At 50.0% G+C, this 21,040-nt stretch overlaps 1 protein-coding gene across 1 annotated transcript in view; it reads left to right on the top strand.

The window, feature by feature from the left end:
- LOC115482440 (exonuclease V-like) overlaps positions 1-20,503 on the top strand; it is a 35,485-nt gene extending 14,982 nt beyond the window's left edge. The window contains exon 6 of the mRNA XM_030222188.1: positions 19,024-20,503. Coding sequence (XP_030078048.1) covers positions 19,024-19,479 — 456 coding nt within the window. The 3' untranslated portion in view covers positions 19,480-20,503. The remainder of the gene's footprint in view (positions 1-19,023) is intronic.
- The last annotated feature ends 537 nt before the right edge of the window (positions 20,504-21,040 follow it).

Genomic DNA, 21,040 nt, shown 5'->3' with positions numbered 1-21,040 from the left:
AATGGTCTATGGACTTTTCCTTTAGGATACTGTCCAAACCTTTTTTAAACTCCCCTAAGCTAACTGCCTTTATCACATTCTCTGGCAACGAATTCCAGAGTTTAATTACACATTGAGTGAAGAAAGATTTTCTCCGATTCGTTTTAAATTTACTACATTGTAGCTTCATTGCATGCCCCCTAGTCCTAGTATTTTTGAAAAGCGTAAACAGACGCTTCACATCTACCCTTTCAACTACACTCATCATTTTATAGACCTCTATCATATCTCCCCTCAGCCGCCTTTTCTCCAAGCTGAAGAGCCCTAGCCACTAGCCTTTCCTCATAGGGTAGTCGTCCCATCCCCTTTATCATTTTCGTCGCCCTTCTCTGCACCTTTTCTAATTCCACTATATCTTTTTTGAGACTCAGCGACCAGAATTGAACACAATATTCGAGATGCGGTCGCACCATGGAGCGATACAAGGACATTATAACATCCTCATTTTTGTTTTCCATATTCCTTTCCTAAGAAAACCTAACATTCTATTTGCTTTCTTAGCCGCAGCTGCACACTGAGCAGAAGGTTTCAACGTGTCAACGACAACACCTAGATCCCTTTCTTGGTCCGTGACTCCTAACGTGGAACCTTGCATGATGTACTGTAGCTATAATTTGGGTTCCTCTTTCCCACATGCATCACTTTGTACTTGCTCACATTAAATGTCATCTGCCATTTAGATGTCCAGTCTCCCAGTCTCGTAAGGTCCTTTTGTCATTTTGCACAATCCTCCCGTGATTTAACGACTTTGAATAACTTTGTGTCATCAGCAAATTTAATTACCTCACTAGTTACTCCCATCTCTAGGTTATTTATAAATATGTTAAAAAGCAGCGGTCCCAGCACAGACCCCTGGGGAACCCCACTAACTACCCTTCTCCATTGAGAATACTGACCATTTAACCCTACTCTCTGTTTTCTATCTTTTAACCAGTTTTTAATCCACAATAGAACACTACCTCCTATCCCATGACTCTCCAGTTTCCTCTGGAGTCTTTCATGAGGTACTTTGTCAAACGTCTTCTGAAAATCCAGATACACAATATCAACCCGCTCACCTTTATCCACATGTTTGTTCACCCCTTCAAAGAAATGTAGTAGATTGGTGAAGCAAGATTTCCCTTCACTAAATCCTTGTTGACTTTGTCTCATTAATCCATGCTTTTGAATATGCTCTGTAATTTTCTTCTTAATATTAGTCTCTACCATTTTGCCCGGCACCGACGTCAGACTCCCCGTTCTATAATTTCCCAGATCTCCTCTGGAACCTTTTTTAAAAATCGGCATTATATTGGCCACCCTCCAATCTTCCGGTACCACGCTCGATTTTAAGGATAAATTACATATTATAACTCACAATAGCTTCGCAAGCTTATTTTTCAGTTCTATCAGTACTCTGGGATGAATACCATCCGGTCCAGATTTGCTACTCATCAGTTTGTAGAACTGCCCCATTACATCCTCCAGGTTTACAGAGAATTCTTTAAGTTTCTCCGACTCATCAGCTTCGAATACCATTTCCGGCAAATAATTCATTTAATTTCTCCGCTACAGCTTTGTCTTCCCTGATCGCCCCTTTTACTCCTCGGTAATCTAGCGATCCAACCGATTCTTTTGCCGGCTTCCTGCTTTTAATACACCAAAAAAATTTTTACTGTGTGTTTTTGCCTCCAATGCAATCTTTTTTTCGAAGTCCCTCTTAGCCATCCTTATCAGCGCTTTGCATTTGATTTGACATTCCTTATGCTGTTTCTTATTATTTTCAATCAGTTCCTTCCATTTTCTTTTTTTTTTTTTATTTATGAAAATTTATACATTTATAATCAAGCAAATGCTTGTTTGAAAAGCAATACATTTCAATCTGTTTAAAGGAAATACAAAACAAAGGAAAAAGATTTGAAATTTCTTGCTCAAGTCCACATTTGGTTCCTTCCATTTTCTGAAGGATTTTCTTTGAGCTCTAATAGCTTCCTTCACCTCACTTTTTAACCATGCCGGCTGTCGTTTGGTCTTCCGTCCTCCTTTTTTAATACGCGGAATATATTTGGCCTGGGCTTCCAGGATGGTGTTTTTGAACAACATCCACGCCTGATGTAAATTGTTGACCCTCGCAGTCGCTCCTCTAAGTTTTTTTTTCACCGTTCTTCTAATTTTATCATAGTCTCCCTTTTTAAAGTTAAACGCTAACGTATGTGATTTCCTATGTATACTTACTTCAAAGCTAATATCAAATCCGATCATATTATGATCACTGTTATCAAGCAGCCCCAGCACCATTACCTCCCGCACCAGATCATGCACTCCACTAAGGACTAGGTCTAGAATTTTTCCTTCTCTTGTCGGCTCCTGTACCAGCTGCTCCATAAAGCTGTCCTTGATTTCATCAAGGAATTTTACCTCCCTAGCATGCCCCGATGTTACATTTACCCAGTCAATATCAGGGTAATTGAATTCATCATTATTATTGTGTTGCCCAGTTTGTTTGCATCCCTAATTTCCTTTAACATTTCTGCATCCGTCTGTTCACCCTAGCCAGGCGGAGGGTAGTACACTCCTATCACTATCCTTTTCCCCTTTACACATGGAATTTCAATCCATAGTGATTCGAAGAAGTGTTTTGTTTCCTGCAGAATTTTCAGTCTATTTGATTCAAAGCTCTCGTTAATATACAATGCTACCCCTCCACCAATTCGATCCACCCTATTACGATATAATTTGTACCCCGGTTTGACAGTGGTTATCCTCCTTCCACCAGGTCTCAGAGATGCCTATTATATCTAATTTTTCATTTAGTGCAATATATTCTAACTCTCCCATTTTATTTCTTAGGCTCCTGGCATTCACATATAGACATTTCAAAGTATATTTGTTGTTCTTATTTACATCATGCTCAGTACTTGACAGTATTAATTTACAATCTTTTGTCTGATTTTTATTTAAGGACACCTGATCTACTATGGTCTCTTTTGCAACCTCATTATCAGGATACCCTATCTTCCCTGTTTTGGTGATATCTTTGAAAGATACCTTATCCTGAACCATGCTGTTTTTAGTGACTGTCGGCCTCCCCCCCCCCCCCCCCCGTTTCTAGGTTAAAAGCTGCTCTATATCCTTTTTAAATGCCGATGCCACCCTGGTTAAGGTGGAGCCCATCCTTTCGGAATAGGCTCCCGCTTCCCCAGAATGTTGCCCAGTTCCTTACAAATCTAAAACCCTCCTCCCTGCACCATTGTCTCATCCATGCATTGAGACTCCAGAGCTCTGCCTGTCTCTTGGGCCCTGCGCTTGGAACGGGTAGCATTTCAGAACATGCTACCCTAGAGGATCTGGATTTGAGCTTTCTACCTAAGAGCCTAAATTTGGCTTCCAGAACCTGTCTCCCACATTTTCCTATGTCATTGGTACCCACATGTACCAAGACAGCCAGCTCCTCCCCAGCACTATCTAAAATCCTATCTAGGTGACGCGAGAGGTCTGCCACCTTCGCACCAGGCAGGCAAGTCACCAGGCGATCCTCACGTCCACCAGCCACCCAGCTATCTATATGCCTAATGATCGAATCACCAAGTACAACAGCTGTCCTATCCTTTCCCTCCCGGTCAACACTTGGAGACATATCTTCGGTGCGAGAGGATAGCACATCCCCTGGTGGGCAGGTCCTGGCTACAGGAGTACTTCCTACTTCACCAGGGTGATGCTGTCCTTCTAGGTAGGAGACCTCCCTCCTCCAAGGTAGCACAGGGGCTACCAGACTGGAGGTGGGACTTCTCTACAACATCCCTGTGGGTCTCCTCTATGTACCTCTCTGTCTCCCTCAGCTCCACCAAGTCTGCTACTCTAGCCTCAAGAAAACGGACACATTCTTTAAGAGCTAGGAGCTCTTTGCATCGGGCACACACATATGACATCTCACCAACTGGGAGATAATCATACATGTGACACTCAATGCAAAAGACTGGATAGCACCCATCTCGCTGCTGGACTGCTGACTTCATCTTAGTGTTTTTGAGTTTTTCATTAATTTAAAACTTGCTACAGTATTAAGGATATTAGCCTATTCTCCGAGGACAAGCAGGCTGCTTGTTCTCACGACTGGGGGTGACGTCCGCGGCAGCCCCCACCAACTGGAAAAAAGCTTCGCGGGCGGTCCGCACGCAGGGCACGCCCACCACGCATGCGCGGCCGTCTTCCCGCTCGTGCGTGACCGTTCCCGCCAGTCTTTTCCTTTCCGCGCCTGAGGAGAGTCGTGCCATCGCCGCTCTCCCTTCGCAGCCCCGGAAAGACCGTCGCGTTTACGCGATTTCGTTTACTTTGTTTAGTTTCATTGTTGCCGCGCGCTCCTCTTTAGTTTTTTCAAAAAAAAAAAAAAAAGAGAGCACGCGTTCCTTTTCCCTCGTTTTCTAGCGAGGGCGTCGCGTTGCGGCCTTGTGGCCGCCCGATCGATTTGTTTTTCGAGGTGTGATTTCCGCCACCATCGACGACTTTAACTTCGCCGACGCGATTTTTCCGTCGATGTCCTCGAAGGTCCCGAGTGGATTTAAGAAGTGTGGTCGGTGCGGCCGGCCGATCTCGCAGACCGACACCCACGCTTGGTGCCTCCAGTGCCTCGGGCCGGAGCACAATCTCAAGTCGTGTTCTCTGTGTCTCGGTCTCCGGAAACGGACTCAGGTTGCGAGGCAAGTTCTGCGGGACCGTCTTTTTGGAACTTGCGCCGGCCCCTCGACGTCGACTTCGACGGCATCGGTATCGACACCCGGTCCTTCGGTACCGGTATCGATGCCCGAAAAATCGGCACCGATGGCATCGACCCCAGGAGAACAGGTCCTGTCGGCCCGCCGGTCCTCCAGTGAGGGTAGAGGTGAGAGACCGCGTGGGCAGTCGGCCCCGGTCACTCCTTCGGCCCGTGGCCCTCGGGACCGAACCCTGTCTGACCCAGTTCCTCGGGACCGAGGGGGATCGACCTCCTCCTCCTCCATACCACCTGGCGCCGGTGACGGGCACCGTAAGAAGGCAAAGAAGCACCGTCACCGGTCGCCCTCGACGCATCCGGCTCTCGGTACCGGAGAGGAGTCGACGCCGAAGCGTCCGCGTCGAGAGGAGAGGTCCCCCTCGGTGGTGGAGGTACCGCCACGTCAGGGTCCCAGCACTTTGGTGCAGTCTCCTGGACCTGAGCAGCTTCCGGCACCGATGCCTCTACCGGCCCCCACGTCTTTCCCGACAGCGGGCCTGGATGAGTGCCTCCGAGCCATCCTTCCAGGGATCCTGGAAGGGCTGATGCGCCAGGCTGTGCACCCTCGGCGCCGATGACTGTGGCGCCGGCGAGCTCTAGCCTGGTGCCGAGGCCGTCGACGCCGTCGCCGCTTGCGGCGCCGGTCTCGACCGCCACGCAGGTGGAGTCCCCGTCGATGGAGGGAGCTTCGTCCCCGCCGGCGCGGGAGCCCACCGCTCGACGACATCGAGGCCTCGGTGCCTCGACGTCGAGCCGGGCCCGGTTCAGGACTCAGCTACATGAGCTTATGTCCGATACCGAGGAAGAGGCCTCGTGGGGGGAAGAGGAGGACCCCAGATATTTCTCCTCCGAGGAGTCTGCGGGTCTTCCCTCGGACCCCACGCCTTCACCAGAGAGGAAGCTCTCCCCTCCTGAGAGTCTCTCTTTTGCCTCCTTTGTGCGGGATATGTCTATTTGCATTCCCTTTCCCGTGGTCTCTGTGGATGAGCCGAGGGCTGAGATGCTCGAGGTCCTCGACTATCCATCACCACCTAGAGAGTCCACCACGGTGCCGCTGCACAATGTCCTTAAGGAGACACTGCTTCGGAACTGGATGCGACCATTATCTAATCCCACCATTCCCAAGAAAGCAGAGTCCCAGTACAGGATCCACTCAGACCCAGAGTTAATGCGGCCACAATTGCCCCATGACTCGGCGGTCGTGGATTCTGCTCTCAAGAGGGCACGGAGTTCGAGGGATACCGCCTCGGCGCCCCCGGGGCGGGAGTCTCGCACTCTGGACTCGTTTGGGAGGAAGGCCTACCAATCCTCCATGCTCGTGACCCGCATCCAGTCATACCAGCTCTATACGAGCATCCACATGCGGAACAATGTGAAGCAGCTGGCGGACCTGGTCGTTCCATATCATCAAGCTGATCAATCCATAGACTGGTGGGTTGTGTCCATCTACCAGCAGGTGGAGATAGAGAGCAAACTTTTGCCTCCCTATATGTGGTCATGTGCTGCCGGAAACTCCCCAGTATGTTCTCTATCTCAGCAGGTGGTGGTCACACACAGCAGCAGCTCTGGCTAGGCCTCCAAGCCTAATCCTTAGGTTTTGTTGAGGCCTGGGGTTGAGGGCTCTTTTGAGCAAGTGCAAACCTGGTGGTGCCAGGTCCCTCCTTTTCTCCCCCCTCCCGCTGGCTCCGTTGAAAAAAAAAAAAAAAGAAAATTTTAAACGTCTTTAAAGGCGTTTATTTCGACGTTTATTTAAGCGTCTATTGCAGCTACTCACTGGGACACCAGGTCGTTACAACTCGGAGCGGACAGCAGGTAATTTTACCTTTTTATAGCGGGCGGGGGTTCCCCGATTCTTCTCCTCGTGGCACATGGCGTCGGAGGGCGAGGGCGCAAAGGGTCGCTCCCCGGGTTGCTTGAGCGCTTCTAGAGGGGATGCGGGGGTCTTAAAGCCTGATTCGCCCTTGTTGGGTGGCGGTTTCGTGACCGATGAATGTCCCGGTCCTTCCTCCGGCGTGGCGGTTTTTCCCGCCATAAACGCCCATCCCCCGCTCCTCGCCTCCGCCATTTTGGCCGGCCACGCGGCTCGGACGGCTTCTTCTTGGGCCGCCCTTGAGGTTGGAGACTTTAATGCCATGAACGCCCTTAATTTGGGCGACGGCACAGAAGCGGCTAAAGTTAAGAGCCGTTCTTCCCGCGCGGCTCCTTCGCGGAGTTTCGCGCCGGACGCCATTTTGGATGCGCAGCAGGCCTCTCCCCCGCTGTTGCGAGCGCCGGTTGAGAGTGCGCCTAGGGCTGTTGCCCAGGCTGCGGAAGTGCACAGTCTGGGGGGTTTCTCCCCCGAGTTTGTTTTGCTGCTGCATCAGGCCTTCCTCATGCACAACGCTGCCCCCGCTCCCTCGTCTGGTAAAGAGGTTGAGGTTCCCAGAGGTAAACGCCCTCGGGTTGTTTCCCAGGCCTTGGAGGAATTTGTCTCCTCCGATGTAGATGAGGGCAGCGTGTCTGAGGTCTCCCAACGGTCCTTTGCGGATTCCTTGGAGGAGACGGATCCCCGCTCGGATGGAGCGGATGACCCCTCTGCAGCGCGGCTTTTTTCGCCCAGAGGATTTGCCCAACCTGTTGTTACAGGCCATGGACACTTTGAAGATTTCCTCTCCGGAGGACGTCTCTCCCTCAGCCCCTGTTGGCTCTGCCATTATGCTGGGGACGAAGCGCCCGCCTAGAACCTTCCACGTGAATGATGCCATGCACACCTTAATTTCGGCTCAATGGGATGTCCCGAAGCGAGCCTTAAAGTGGCTAGGGCTATGTCCCGCCTCTATCCTTTGGCTGTGAGTGAACGTGAGGCCTATCTGTGGCCTACCGTGGATTCTTTAATCACTGCGGTGACTAAGAAAACGGCATTGCCGGTGGAAGGTGGCACGGCCCTAAAGGACGCCCAAGACAGGAGATTGGAGGCGGCCTTAAGGTCGTCCTTTGAGGCGGCTGCTTTAAGTTTGCAGGCCTCAGTTTTGCGGCTCCTATGTGGCCAGGGCGTGCCTGACTATGGTGCAGCGGGCTTCCCCCTCGGATCATTCCTTGAGGGATGATTGGCCAGCCCTGGAATCGGGCTTAGCCTATTTGGCAGACTTGCTGTATGATGTCTTGAGAGCCTCAGCTAAAGGCATGGCTCAGACAGTCTCTGCGCGGCGGTGGCTTTGGCTGAAACATTGGTCTGCTGACCACGCCTCTAAATCCCGCCTGGCTAGATTGCCTTTTAAAGGCAAGCTGCTCTTTGGGGTCGAGCTGGACAAAATCATGACCGATCTTGGCACGTCTAAGGGCAAGAAGTTACCAGAGGTCAGGGCTCGGGCTAGTGCTCGTCCCGGTACCTCCAGAGGACGGTTTCAGGAAGTACGTCGGTACCGCCCGGGCAGGTCGGGTTCTTCTGCCCCCTCTTCCTTTAAGAGGCATTTCTCCCCCAAGCAGCATTCCTTTCGCAGAGACCGCCGTCCCGGAGGTGCTCCCTCCGGTCCTCCCCCAGGGTCTCGTACCCAATGACGGGGCCTTGGTCCACGCCCCAGTGCAGATTGGAGGACGGCTGTCCTCGTTTCTGGGCGAGTGGACCACTATAACTTCAGACGCGTGGGTGCTGGAAGTCATCAGAGACGGCTACAAGCTAGAGTTCTGCCAACCCTTAAGAGACGGGTTTGTACTCTCTCCCTGCAAGTCTCCGGTCAAGCTGTGGTAGTGCAGCAGACCTTGGACAACCTGATCCGCCTGGGTGCGGTCGTTCCGGTGCCAAAACATCAGATTGGCAAGGGACGTTACTCCATTTACTTTGTGGTTCCAAAGAAAGGAGGTTCTGTCCGGCCTATCCTCGACCTCAAAGGGGTCAGTCGGGCCTGGAAAGTGAGGCACTTTCGCATGGAGACTCTCCGCTCTGTTATAGCGGCAGTGAAGGCAGGAGAGTTCTTGGCTTCCTTGGACATCAAGGAAGCGTACCTGCATATTCCCATCTGGCCTCCTCTCCAACGCTTTCTGCGTTTTACAGTCCTGAGACGACACTTCCAGTTCAGAGCCCTCCCTTTCGGGTTGGCTACTGCTCCGCGGACCTTTTCCAAAGTAATGGGGGTCATAGCGGCCTTCCTGCTAAAGGAAGGAGTACAAGTCCATCCTTATCTGGACGACTGGTTGATCCGAGCCCCCTCTTATGCAGAGTGCGGCAAAGCTATGGACCGGGTAGTTGCTCTTTTGAGCTCCCTGGGATGGATCATCAACTGGAAGAAGAGCCAGCTGCGCCCGACTCAGTCCCTGGAGTATCTGGGAGTTCGATTCGACACCCAAGTGGGCAGAGTGTTCCTGCCAGACAATCGGATTGTCAAGCTTCAGGCTCAGGTGGACTAGTTCCTAGTAGCCTCTCCTATTCGGGCTTGGGACTACGTGCAGCTGTTGGGCTCTATGACGGCCACGATGGAAGTAGTGCCCTGGGCCAGGGCTCATATGAGACTACCACAGCTATCTCTGCTGCTGCGCTGGACTCCGATGTCGGAGGATTATGCTGTGCGCCTTCCCGTGGACCCAGCAGTGCGCAAGGCGCTGAGCTGGTGGACGCAGACAGACAAGTTGTCTGCAGGATTGCCTCTGGTGACCCCGGAGTGGATTGTCGTCACGACAGACGCCTCTTTGATGGGCTGGGGAGCCCACTGCTTGGGAAGGACAGTGCAGGGGCTTTAGTCTCCTGCAGAGGCAAGTGGTCTATCAACCTCCTGGAACTCAGAGCCATTCGGTTGGTGTTATTGGAGTTCATCCCGGTACTGGTGTTGAAGCCTGTACGGGTCCTGTCGGACAATGCCACGGCTGTGGCCTATATCAACCGCCAGGGAGGTACCAAGAGCGCCCCTCTAGCCAAGGAGGCTATGAGTCTTTGCCAGTGGGCGGAAGCGAACCTGGAGCAGCTTTCAGCGGCCCACATTGCCGGAGTCATGAATGTCAAGGCGGACTTTCTCAGTCGCCATACCTTGGAGCCCGGAGAGTGGCAACTATCTGCTCAGGCGTTCTTGGACATCACGAAGCGCTGGGGCCAGCCGAGCCTAGATCTGATGGCGTCATCGGCCAATTGCCAAGTGCCGCGCTTTTTCAGCAGAGGACGGGACCCTCGATCCCTGGGAGTAGATGCTCTTCTCCAACAGTGCCCGACACAAGAGCTTCTCTATGTGTTCCCGCCCTGGCCCATGTTGGGCAGGGTGCTAGACCGGGTGGCAAAGCATCCCGGCAGGATAATCCTGGTGGGTCCGGATTGGCCCAGACGTCCCTGGTATGCGGACTTGATCAGGCTCTCAGTCGACGATCCTCTGCGGCTGCCAGTGGAGCAGGGCCTGTTACATCAGGGTCCCGTGGTGATGGAGGATCCCTCCCCCTTTGGTCTTACGGCCTGGCTATTGAGCGGCAGCGTCTGAGGAAGAAGGGCTTCTCAGACAAGGTCATCGCCACTATGCTGAGAGCGAGGAAGCGCTCTACTTCTACTGCTTACGCCAGGGTTTGGCGTATCTTTGCAGCGTGGTGTGAAGCAGGCTCACTTTCTCCCTTCACTGCTCCAATTGCTTCAGTGTTGGCGTTCCTGCAAGAAGGTCTGGAGAAAGGCCTGTCGCTCAGTTCTCTTAAAGTCCAGGTAGCGGCTCTGGCTTGCTTCAGGGGCCGCCTGAAGGGTGCTTCCCTGGCTTCGCAGCCAGATGTGGTGCGCTTTCTCAAGGGAGTTAATCACCTGCGCCCTCCTCTGCACTCAGTGGTGCCTGCGTGGAATCTCAACCTGGTACTAAGAGCATTGCAGAAGCCGCCTTTTGAACCCTTGTCGAGGGCATCTCTGAAAGACCTGACGTTGAAAGCAGTCTTTTTGGTGGCTATCACTTCAGCCAGAAGAGTTTCCGAGCTCCAGGCGCTCTCATGTCGAGAGCCTTTTCTGCAGTTCACTGAGGCAGGAGTGTCTATTCGCACAGTGCCTTCCTTCCTGCCCAAGATTGTTTCTCGCTTCCATGTGAATCAGCAGCTCTGTCTCCCTTCCTTTCGTAGGGAGGACTACCCAGAGGAGTACTCTGCTCTTAAATATCTGGATGTGAGACGAGTCATCATCAGATACTTGGAAGTGACCAATGATTTCCGGAAATCGGATCATCTGTTTGTCCTGTTTGCAGGTCCTCGTAAGGGTCTGCAGGCTGCTAAGCCTACAGTGGCAAGATGGGTCAAGGAAGCCATTGCAGCGGCTTATGTGGCCGCGGGGAAGGTGCCACCTATCCAGCTGAAGGCTCACTCCACTAGAGCTCAGGCGGCCTCGATGGCAGAGGCCGGATCCGTCTCCTTGGAAGAGATATGCAAGGCGGCAACTTGGGCTTCGGCTCATACATTCTCCAAGCATTACCGTTTGACTGTGGCTGCACGGGCGGAGGCCCGGTTTGGAGCTTCAGTGTTGAGGTCAGGGATTTCAATGTCCCGCCCTGGGTGAGTACTGCTTCGGTACATCCCACCAGTCTATGGATTGATCAGCTTGATGATATGGAAGGTAAAATTATGTATAATCATACCTGATAATTTTCTTTCCATTAATCATAGCTGATCAATCCATAGCCCCTCCCAGATATCTGTACTGTTTTTATTCTGGTTGCATTTCAGGTTCAAGTTCAGTCTTCAGTTCCTTCAGAAAGACTTCGTGTTCAAGTTTTTTCACTTGGATTCTTCAAGAGTTAAGACGAGTTTGTGTTACAGTGAGCTGCTGCATTCCTCTCCCCTCCGTTTTACGGGGCTGGATTGAGACTTAAAATTCTGCCGGCACTCCCTCCCGCTTCGTGCGGCTGTAGGGCAGTTTTGTACCCCTCCCGCTTCGGCGGTGTTCGGGTCAGTCAGCTCCTCCCGCGGTTGCGGTTGCAGGATAAGCCAGATCCCCCCGCATCGGCGGGTGTGGTGTCCCTCCCCCGCTCCGCGGGGATGAGCTGGACGGATTCCCCTCCCCACTTGTGTGGGGATGAGCTGGGTTAATTCCCCTCCCCCGTTTCGGCGGTGGTGAGCTGGGCAGAGTGTCCCTTCGTGGGTGTAATTCTCTAAGTGCTGAGTCCTGCGGATGGAGCTTTGATATCGACATACTGAGGAGTTTCCGGCAGCACATGACCACATATAGGGAGGCAAAAGTTTGCTCTCTATCTCCACCTGCTGGTAGATGGACACAACCCACCAGTCTATGGATTGATCAGCTATGATTAATGGAAAGAAAATTATCAGGTATGATTATACATAATTTTACCATAAGCTCCCGCCGGAGCAGTCCAGGCCTTATCAGGAGGTGGTCAGGCAGCTGAAGGCGTGCAGAAAGTTCCTGTCCAGGGGTATCTATGACACCTGTGACGTGGCGTCTCGTGCTGCGGCCCAAGGTATAGTGATGCGCAGGCTCTCATGGCTGCGTGCCTCTGACCTGGACAACCGCACCCAGCAGAGATTGGCCGATGTCCCTTGCCGGGGGGATAACGTTTTTGGTGAGAAGGTCGAGCAGCTGGTGGACCGACTGCATCAGCGGGAAACCGCCCTCGACAAGCTCTCCCACCGGGCGCCTTCAGCATCCACCTCAGCTGGTGGATGTTTTTCCCGGGCCCGGCAGGCTGTGCCCTATTCCTTTGCAAGGCGTAGGTACACCCAGCCGGCCCGAAGGCCTCATCAGGCACAGGGACAGCCCCAGCGCGCTCGTTCTCGTCAACAGCGTGCGCCTAAGCAGCCCCCTGCGCCTCCACAGCAGAAGCCGGGGACGGGCTTTTGACTGGATCCACGGGAACATAGCCGCCCTCAAAGTGTCCGTACCGGACGATCTGCCGGTCGGAGGGAGGTTGAAATTTTTTCACCAAAGGTGGCCTCTCATAACCTCCGACCAGTGGGTTCTCCAAATAGTGCGGTGCGGATACGCCCTGAATTTGGCCTCCCTGCCTCCAAATTGTCCTCCAGGAGCTCAATCCTTCAGCTCCCATCACAAGCAGGTACTTGCAGAGGAACTCTCCGCCCTTCTCAGCGCCAATGCGGTCGAGCCCGTACCACCCGGGCAGGAAGGGCAGGGATTCTATTCCAGGTACTTCCTTGTGGAAAAGAAAACAGGGGGGATGCGTCCCATCCTAGACCTGAGAGGCCTGAACAAATTCCTGGTCAAAGAAAAGTTCAGGATGCTTTCCTTGGGCACCCTTCTGCCAATGATTCAGAAGGACGACTGGCTATGTTCCCTGGATTTGAAGGATGCATACACTCACATCCCGATACTGCCAGCTCACAGACAGTATCTCAGATTCCGCCTGGGAGCACGGCACTTTCAGTATTGTGTGCTGCCCTTTGGGCTCGCCTCTGCCCCACGAGTGTTTACAAAGTGCCTCGTGGTGGTAGCGGCATACCTTCGCAAGCTGGGAGTGCACGTGTTCCCATATCTCGACGATTGGCTGGTCAAGAACACCTCGGAGGCAGGAGCCCTCCGGTCCATGCAGTGCACTACTCAACTCCTGGAGCTGCTGGGGTTTGTGATAAATTACCCAAAGTCCCATCTCCAGCCAACTCAGTCTCTGGAATTCATAGGAGCTCTGCTGAATACCCAGACGGCTCAGGCCTTCCTTCCCGAAGCGAGGGCCAACAATCTCCTGTCCCTGGCTTCGCAGACCAGAGCGTCTCAGCAGGTCACAGCTCGGCAGATGTTGAGACTTCTGGGTCATATGGCCTCCACAGTTCATGTGACTCCCATGGCTCGTCATCACATGAGATCTGCTCAATGGACCCTAGCTTCCCAGTGGTTTCAGGCCACCGGGAATCTAAAAGATGTCATCCGCCTCTCCACCAGTTGCCGCACTTCACTGCTCTGGTGGACCATCCGGACCAATTTGACCCTGGGACGTCCATTCCAAATCCACAGCCCACGAAAGTGCTGACGACGGATGCATCTCGCCTGGGGTGGGGAGCTCATGGCGATGGGCTTCACACCCAGGGTCTGTGGTCCCTCCAGGAAAAGGATCTGCAGATCAACCTCCTGGAGCTCCGAGCGATCTGGAACGCACTGAAGGCTTTCAGAGATCGGCTGTCCTGCCAAATTATCCAAATTCGGACAGACAATCAGGTTGCAATGTATTACACCAACAAGCAGGGGGGCACTGGATCTCGCCCCTCGTGTCAGGAAGCCATGGGCATGTGGCGCTGGGCTTGCCAGTTCGGCATGCTCCTTCAAGCCACGTACCTGGCAGGTGTAAACAACAGTCTTGCCGACAGACTGAGCAGAGTCATGCAACCGCACGAGTGGTCGCTCCATTCCAGAGTGGTACGCAAGATCTTCCGAGAGTGGGGCACCCCCTCGGTGGACCTTTTCGCCTCTCAGACCAACCACAAGCTGCCTCTGTTCTGTTCCAGACTGGCGTCGGATGCCTTTCTCCTCCATTGGGGGACCGGCCTCCTGTATGCTTATCCTCCCATACCTTTGGTGGGGAAGACCTTACTGAAGCTCAAGCAAGACCACGGCACCATGATTCTGATCGCGCCCTTTTGGCCCCGTCAGATCTGGTTCCCTCTTCTTCTGGAATTGTCCTCAGAAGAACCGTGGAGATTGGAGTGTTTTCCGACTCTCATCTCGCAGAACGACGGAGCGTTGCTGCACCCCAACCTTCAGTCCCTGGCTCTCACAGCCTGGATGTTGAGGGTGTAGACTTCACTGCGTTGGGTCTGTCTGAGGGTGTCTCCCGTGTCTTGCTTGCCTCTAGGAAGGATTCCACTAAAAAGAGTTACTTTTTCAAGTGGAGGAGGTTTGTCGTTTGGTGTGAGAGCAGGGCCCTAGAACCTCGTTCTTGCCCTGCACAGAACCTGCTTGAATACCTTCTGCACTTATCGGAGTCTGGCCTCAAGACCAACTCAGTAAGGAATCACCTTAGTGCGATTAGTGCTTACCATTATCGTGTGGAAGGTAAAGCCATCTCTGGAGAGCCTTTAGTCGTTCGATTCATGAGAGGCTTTCTTTTGTCAAAGCCCCCTATCAAGCCTCCTACAGTGTCATGGGATCTCAACGTCGTCCTCACCCAGCTGATGAAACCTCCTTTTGAGCCACTGAATACCTGCCATCTGAAGTACTTGACCTGGAAGGTCATTTTCTTGGTGGCAGTTACTTCAGCTCGTAGGGTCAGTGAGCTTCAAGCCCTAGTAGCTCATGCTCCATATACCAAATTTCATCACAACAGAGTTGTGCTCCGTACCCACCCAAAGTTCCTGCCGAAGGTGGTGTCGGAGTTCCATCTTAACCAGTCAATTGTCTTGCCAACATTCTTCCCCAGGCCGCATACCCGCCCTGCTGAACGTCAGTTGCACACATTGGACTGCAAGAGAGCATTGGCCTTCTACTTGGAGTGGACACAGCCCCACAGACAGTCCGCCCAATTGTTTATTTCTTTCGACCCTAACAGGCTAGGGGTCGCTGTCGGGAAACGCACCATCTCCAATTGGCTAGCAGATTGCATTTCCTTCACTTACGCCCAGGCTGGGCTGGCTCTTGAGGGTCATGTCACGGCTCATAGTGTTAGAGCCATGGCAGCGTCAGTGGCCCACTTGAAGTCAGCCACTATTGAAGAGATTTGCAAGGCTGCGACGTGGTCATCTGTCCACACATTCACATCACATTACTGCCTCCAGCAGGATACCCGACGCGACAGTCGGTTCGGGCAGTCGGTGCTGCAGAATCTGTTTGGGGTGTAAATCCAACTCCACCCTCCAGGACCCGAATTTATTCTGGTCAGGCTGCACTCTCAGTTAGTTGTTCTTCGTAGGTCAATTTCTGTTATACCCTCGCCGTTGCGAGGTTCAATTGACCTGGGTTCTTGTTTTGAGTGAGCCTGAGAGCTAGGGATACCCCAGTCGTGAGAACAAGCAGCCTGCTTGTCCTCGGAGAAAGTGAATGATACATACCTGTAGCAGGTGTTCTCCGAGGACAGCAGGCTGATTGTTCTCACCTACCCTCCCTCCTCCCCTTTGGAGTTGCGTTTTCATGTTGTTTTCTTGCTTGGCATTCAACTGGCGGGAACGGTCACGCACGAGCGGGAAGACGGCCGCGCATGCGCGGTGGGCGTGCCCTGCGTGCGGACCGCCCGCAAAGCTTTTTTCCGGTTGGTGGGGGCTGCCGCGGACGTCACCCCCAGTCGTGAGAACAATCAGCCTGCTGTCCTCGGAGAACACCTGCTACAGGTATGTATCATTCACTATATTAATGTGTCTTTTAGTTTATATAGTATATTGTATGATTTATTTAGTGTTTCCTTCTTAGATGGTAATGAATTGTATTTAAAACTCTGTAGGAGCACTCCTTGTTTGTTACCCTAATTACAATAACTGACTTTAAATGAAGAGTTGTCTTTGGGGTGGGAAGACAGAATCTAGCAGGCACTGCAGGATCTAGTTTAATCTGTTAATGCTGTGGTACAAAGTTTTTAAAATTGTGGAAAAGTCTAAGGAGATTAGTTGATAAAATTTGCTTTTTATATTTTTATTTTGCCTAACACTAACCTACAATTCCTCCTTTAAACCCCAATCTTTAAGTTCCCAAAGCACAAAGCAAAGTAGCGTTCACTTACCAGAGAAATGTCCTCTTCTCTCGGAACTTCTCAGAAGGAAAGTTCAGTGGGACCTTTCCTCTTTATATAGTTTTCAATCTAAGGGGCCTTTTTAAACAGGCTCTTTGAAGCTGACTCAGCAACCTATGCAAGTATTCTACTTCCTCACACCTTAATTAACAGTTAATTGAGGTCCCTGGATGAGCTACCTCTCCAGCACCAAGGAACAGAAAATAACTGCCTTTTAGAACAAGAGTTTTTGGCTGTTTAGTTTCTACCTCTAGAAAAGGTTTCAGTTTAAAACTATGGGGAAAATGCCTATTTCAAGAGAAAATTTCAGTTTAAAACTATGGGAAAAGGGTTTGTACACTATGGTAACTAGTTAATGATGCTTGCTTTTCTCTCTCTCTTTTTTTATTCCCCCCTTAATACTAAGCTAGGTCCTGCTTGCTATTCCCTCTCTCTCTTTTTTTATTCCCCCTTAATACTAAACTAGATCCTGCAGTGCCTGCTAGATTCTATCTGTTAAAGCTGTGGTACAAAGTTCTTAAAACTAAGTGGAAAAGACTGTGGAGATTAGTTGATAACATTTGCTTTTTATATTTTTATTTTGCCTAACAGTAACCTACAATTCCTCCTTTAAACCCCAATCTTTAAGTTCTCAAAGCACAAGACAAAATAGCGTTCACTTACCAGAGAAATGTCCTCTTCTCTCGGAACTTCTCAGAACTTCTATTCTGAGCGAGGAATTGAAAGAGGGAAAAGAGCTATAGAGAGCAAAGCAGCTCCTGGCTGTTTTACTGTCACTGTAGGGGAAATGAACACCACTTTAACAAACACAGCTGGTAATCATCCAAAGAGAAAGGCAGATGCATGGGGGACAGAAGAATTTTGGGTGAGCACTTGTCCCCCTTGTTATAATGTCAATGCAGGCAAGCAGGTCTGACCTCGGTCCCCGGGCAGTAAAGGTAATTGCCCCCCCCCCCCCCCCCGGCCACTGCCCACCACGCCTGCGCTGCTGCTGCTGCCGCCGCCACCCCCTACCACCATAGCTGCTGCAGCCCCCTGCTACACACTACAGTCGTCTGAACTTCAGTGGGCCCTTCTTGGCCCTACCTTGAAGGGCCCTGGTGATAAAGTGGCTTCTTCGGAGGCAGGAAAGAATCTCACTCTTTACTTACCGCTATTCTGCCCAGCCGCCTGCGCAGCTGTGTTTTCAAAATGGGTGCCGAGACTTTCCGTTCTCTCAGTAGCTGTTTTTCAAACACGGATTCGCCAGGCAGAATAGCAGCAGTGGGCAGGAAAGAGTGTTGTTCTTTCCTGCCTCCACAGAGACCACTAGACCACCAGAGCCCTTCAAGTGAGACTGGGGAGGGCCTACTGAGGCTTGGAGGGCTGTAGTGTGTGTGTGTGGGGGGGGGGGGGGGGTAGCCTCTGGGCCTCCTAGGGCCTTTGGGCTCTCAGGCACTGCCCGGTTGCCCAAATGGTCAGTCCGCCCCTGCCCTCTGCTCAGGTCTCACCTTTTATAGTGCAGGTGTCCATTTTTCAGCAGGTAGACAGCTGTACGCAGCTGTGGCAGAAATGAAGTACCTGGGCAGATGAGCAGAGTTTTTCAGCTTTCTTGTGAGTGGCCCTGACATCCCTCGCTCGCACAATGCTGGTGGACAGCAGATATTTTCTGTTTGATGGAGCACATGCATCACTATTGATGTTACTACTACTACTATTTAACATTTCTAAAGCGCTACTAGGGTTACGCAGCGCTGTACAGTTTAACATAGAAGGGCAGTCCCTGCTCAAAGAGCTTACAATCTAAAGGACAAGTGTACAGTCAATCAAGAAGGGGCAGTCAAATTGGGGCAGTCTAAATTTCCTGAAAGGTATAAAGGTTAGGTGATGATGGAGCACATGCATCACTATTGATATTACTCTTATGATGTGAAAGAACACAGTATATTACGCTATATAACAACTTGCAATCGTAGCAGATATTTTTCTAATAGGACCCACTTGCACAACTAGAAATGTTTTGGACTTTAAAATTGGTATTTGTGTAAGCAAGGTATGCTTATGATTATATATAGGAGATCTTAAACAGGGGAGGAAGTGACGTCAGCGCTACGAGATGGCCGCTTGAGTGCAGAACTCTGTGAATGCTGGAAATGAAAGTGAACTAACCTCCTGAAAAACGAAGCGATCTGACTCCAAACACAGATTTAAGGTTTCCTGAAGAAATGGCAGCGCGAAAGCGCTTGGCAAAGTTTAAATATACCTCGGAGAAGCCGGGAATGGCAAAGGGTCTGAAGGCGACGGCACGCGGCGCTAAAATGGCGGCTGGAGATTCCGAATCTGACCGGGACCCCGAGGAGCCATTAATGAGTGAATCCGAGCTCAGTAAGAGACAGACTGTGTCCCATGGTTTAAAGAGCTGAAAACAGAGATGGTGTCAACCCGACGAAGCATTCAAACGGCGGTTGCAGAGATGCATGAAGAAATGAAAGAGCTGGGGAATCGAGTTGCAGGGATCTTAAACCATGAGAGAATCTTGTTTTACTTGACAAAGTGTTAGCACAGGATTCTTTTGGGCAATGTGTGTGGGGTTTTTTTCTTCAGTGTTAATGATGCTTTTTCATAGGGTCCTGAGTGATGCCCCATTGACGTTTGTTTTGTATGCCCTTTTCTCTTTAGGTCAAAGTATATAAACACATGTTTGATGCCATGGTGAGAGGACAGATGAACCTAGACAATCTTATTAGTCACCTCCGTCTCAGGCCAGAGCAGCCATTGGGGGCTCACATTAAGGAGCATGCAGAAAAAGCCGGCTTAACCGTGAACTGCTTTGGTGACCTCCTGGAGCTGACTTGCCTCAGCTTGACATTTTCCGACCTTCCCAACATTGACAGGTTAACATTAGAATATCACTATCAGAAGGACAACACCTTGATTGGAACAGAGACAGTACACTTTGGAAACATTGAAGAAGAGTTGCAGGACTACATGGCCTTCTGGAAAGGATGGAGAGAAACAAAGGGTGTGGATATCGAAGAGGCATGGAAATGCAGGAGTTGCAACTATCTGGATATCTGTGAATGGAGAAAGACAATGGGAACAGTGATAAACCATACAAAGAGAACTAAACAATGACAATTTCCATTTTTAAGGACAAGGTTAATGACGCTCTCAATGCCAACATTTGAAAGCTGCAAACATTAAGAGAAATTTTAGGAAGAAGCCAAAAGAAAACTGGTATTGGCCCAAAAAATGGTAGACCTGCCTCTAAAAAAAAAAGGATATTTAATAACTTGGTGTTAGTCTTCTATCTATAAGATGTTATTTTTCATGCCGGGATAACTCAAAACTCTACTCGTACTTGGTGTCTAGGGCCTTTTTTTGTGCAGATATATCTAGGCACAAATGATATGAGAGTTGTTGTTTTTTTCCAAAGTACATTTATCTATGTATAAATTATTAAGTAAAAAAATGATTCCACAGAAATGGTAGAATAGATTTTTATTGTCTGTATAGCCTGGGGATTAGAACCCCCTCACTGGTTGGACTGGAGAGAATCACGTGTGTCAAACTGACATTGTTCCCTATTTTGAGATAGGAACCTTGTAACTATTGTGATGGACCATGCATAGTAAATAAGTTTTATATCACAGATTAGGTATTAATGATTAAATATGGCTTGACATTTATTGGTTGATAATGTAGGAATCCTGTCAAATCTGTTTCCAAATCATCCAAAATACTTCCTGAAATATTAAGCTGAAAATTAGAGAGATTACCTAAGATATTACAATTATGGTGGTTTACCTGGCAAGCCCCGCATCTCTTTCATTTATAGAGAGATCCTGTCTTTAATCATTCCCTTTGCTGCCTGATGATTTTATCTCCCTTATAGAAAATAAATGTGAATTCTTCTCTGGGGCTTCCCTCTCCCTCTATCCTCCAAGACCAGCAGCCCACAGGCCTTGTCTTCTGAATTGAGGTTTTCTAAGTGCTTGTTAAGTTTTCTTCATGTGTTTCTTCTATAGTGATGTTGAAAGAACATTTTGGGAAACCAGCAGAATAGAAAAATGCATTGTTCTGTATATTATTATTTTGTATTAATTGTATAAGTCTATGGTATTTTATTTTATAATTTTATATTATTTTGTACACATTGTATACATTTGTGGTATTTTATTTTATAGTAATTTCTTTCCATTTTACCCTCAAGATTAAAGCTAATATTTTTTAGACTGTATTTCCTATTTGGAACGGCCTACATATATCTTACAGGTACATTTTTTCAGCACAGGATAGTATATTCTTAGGGCCCTGTTTACTACGGCTTGTTAGCATTTTTAACGCACCTACAATTAGTGTGCGTATTAACCATGTAGGCGCCTGTAGGGGTATTTTAGGCGTGTACAAGGTTAACCTCGCGTTAGAAACGTTAATGCGCCTATAAGGCAGCTTAGTAAACAGGGCCCTTAGTTAACTATACAGAGAGAGATTTTCAAAGAACTGCCGTACAATGAAGGTTATGGATGTGCATTTATTTGAAGTGACAAGAGAAACGTCAACAAGAAGAAAAGCAGAAAAGATTCCAGCTTTTGTTTTGTGCGTTAATAGTGTTTAGTATTAACTATGTGCACTAATTCTATGTTACTATGGGCATTTTTACAAAGGCACGCTATAGGCATATTAGCGTCTTTAA

Source organism: Microcaecilia unicolor, chromosome 13, assembly GCF_901765095.1.
Source record: "Microcaecilia unicolor chromosome 13, aMicUni1.1, whole genome shotgun sequence".
Taxonomy (NCBI): Eukaryota; Metazoa; Chordata; class Amphibia; order Gymnophiona; family Siphonopidae; genus Microcaecilia; species Microcaecilia unicolor.
This window is presented reverse-complemented; position numbering and strand designations above follow the sequence as displayed.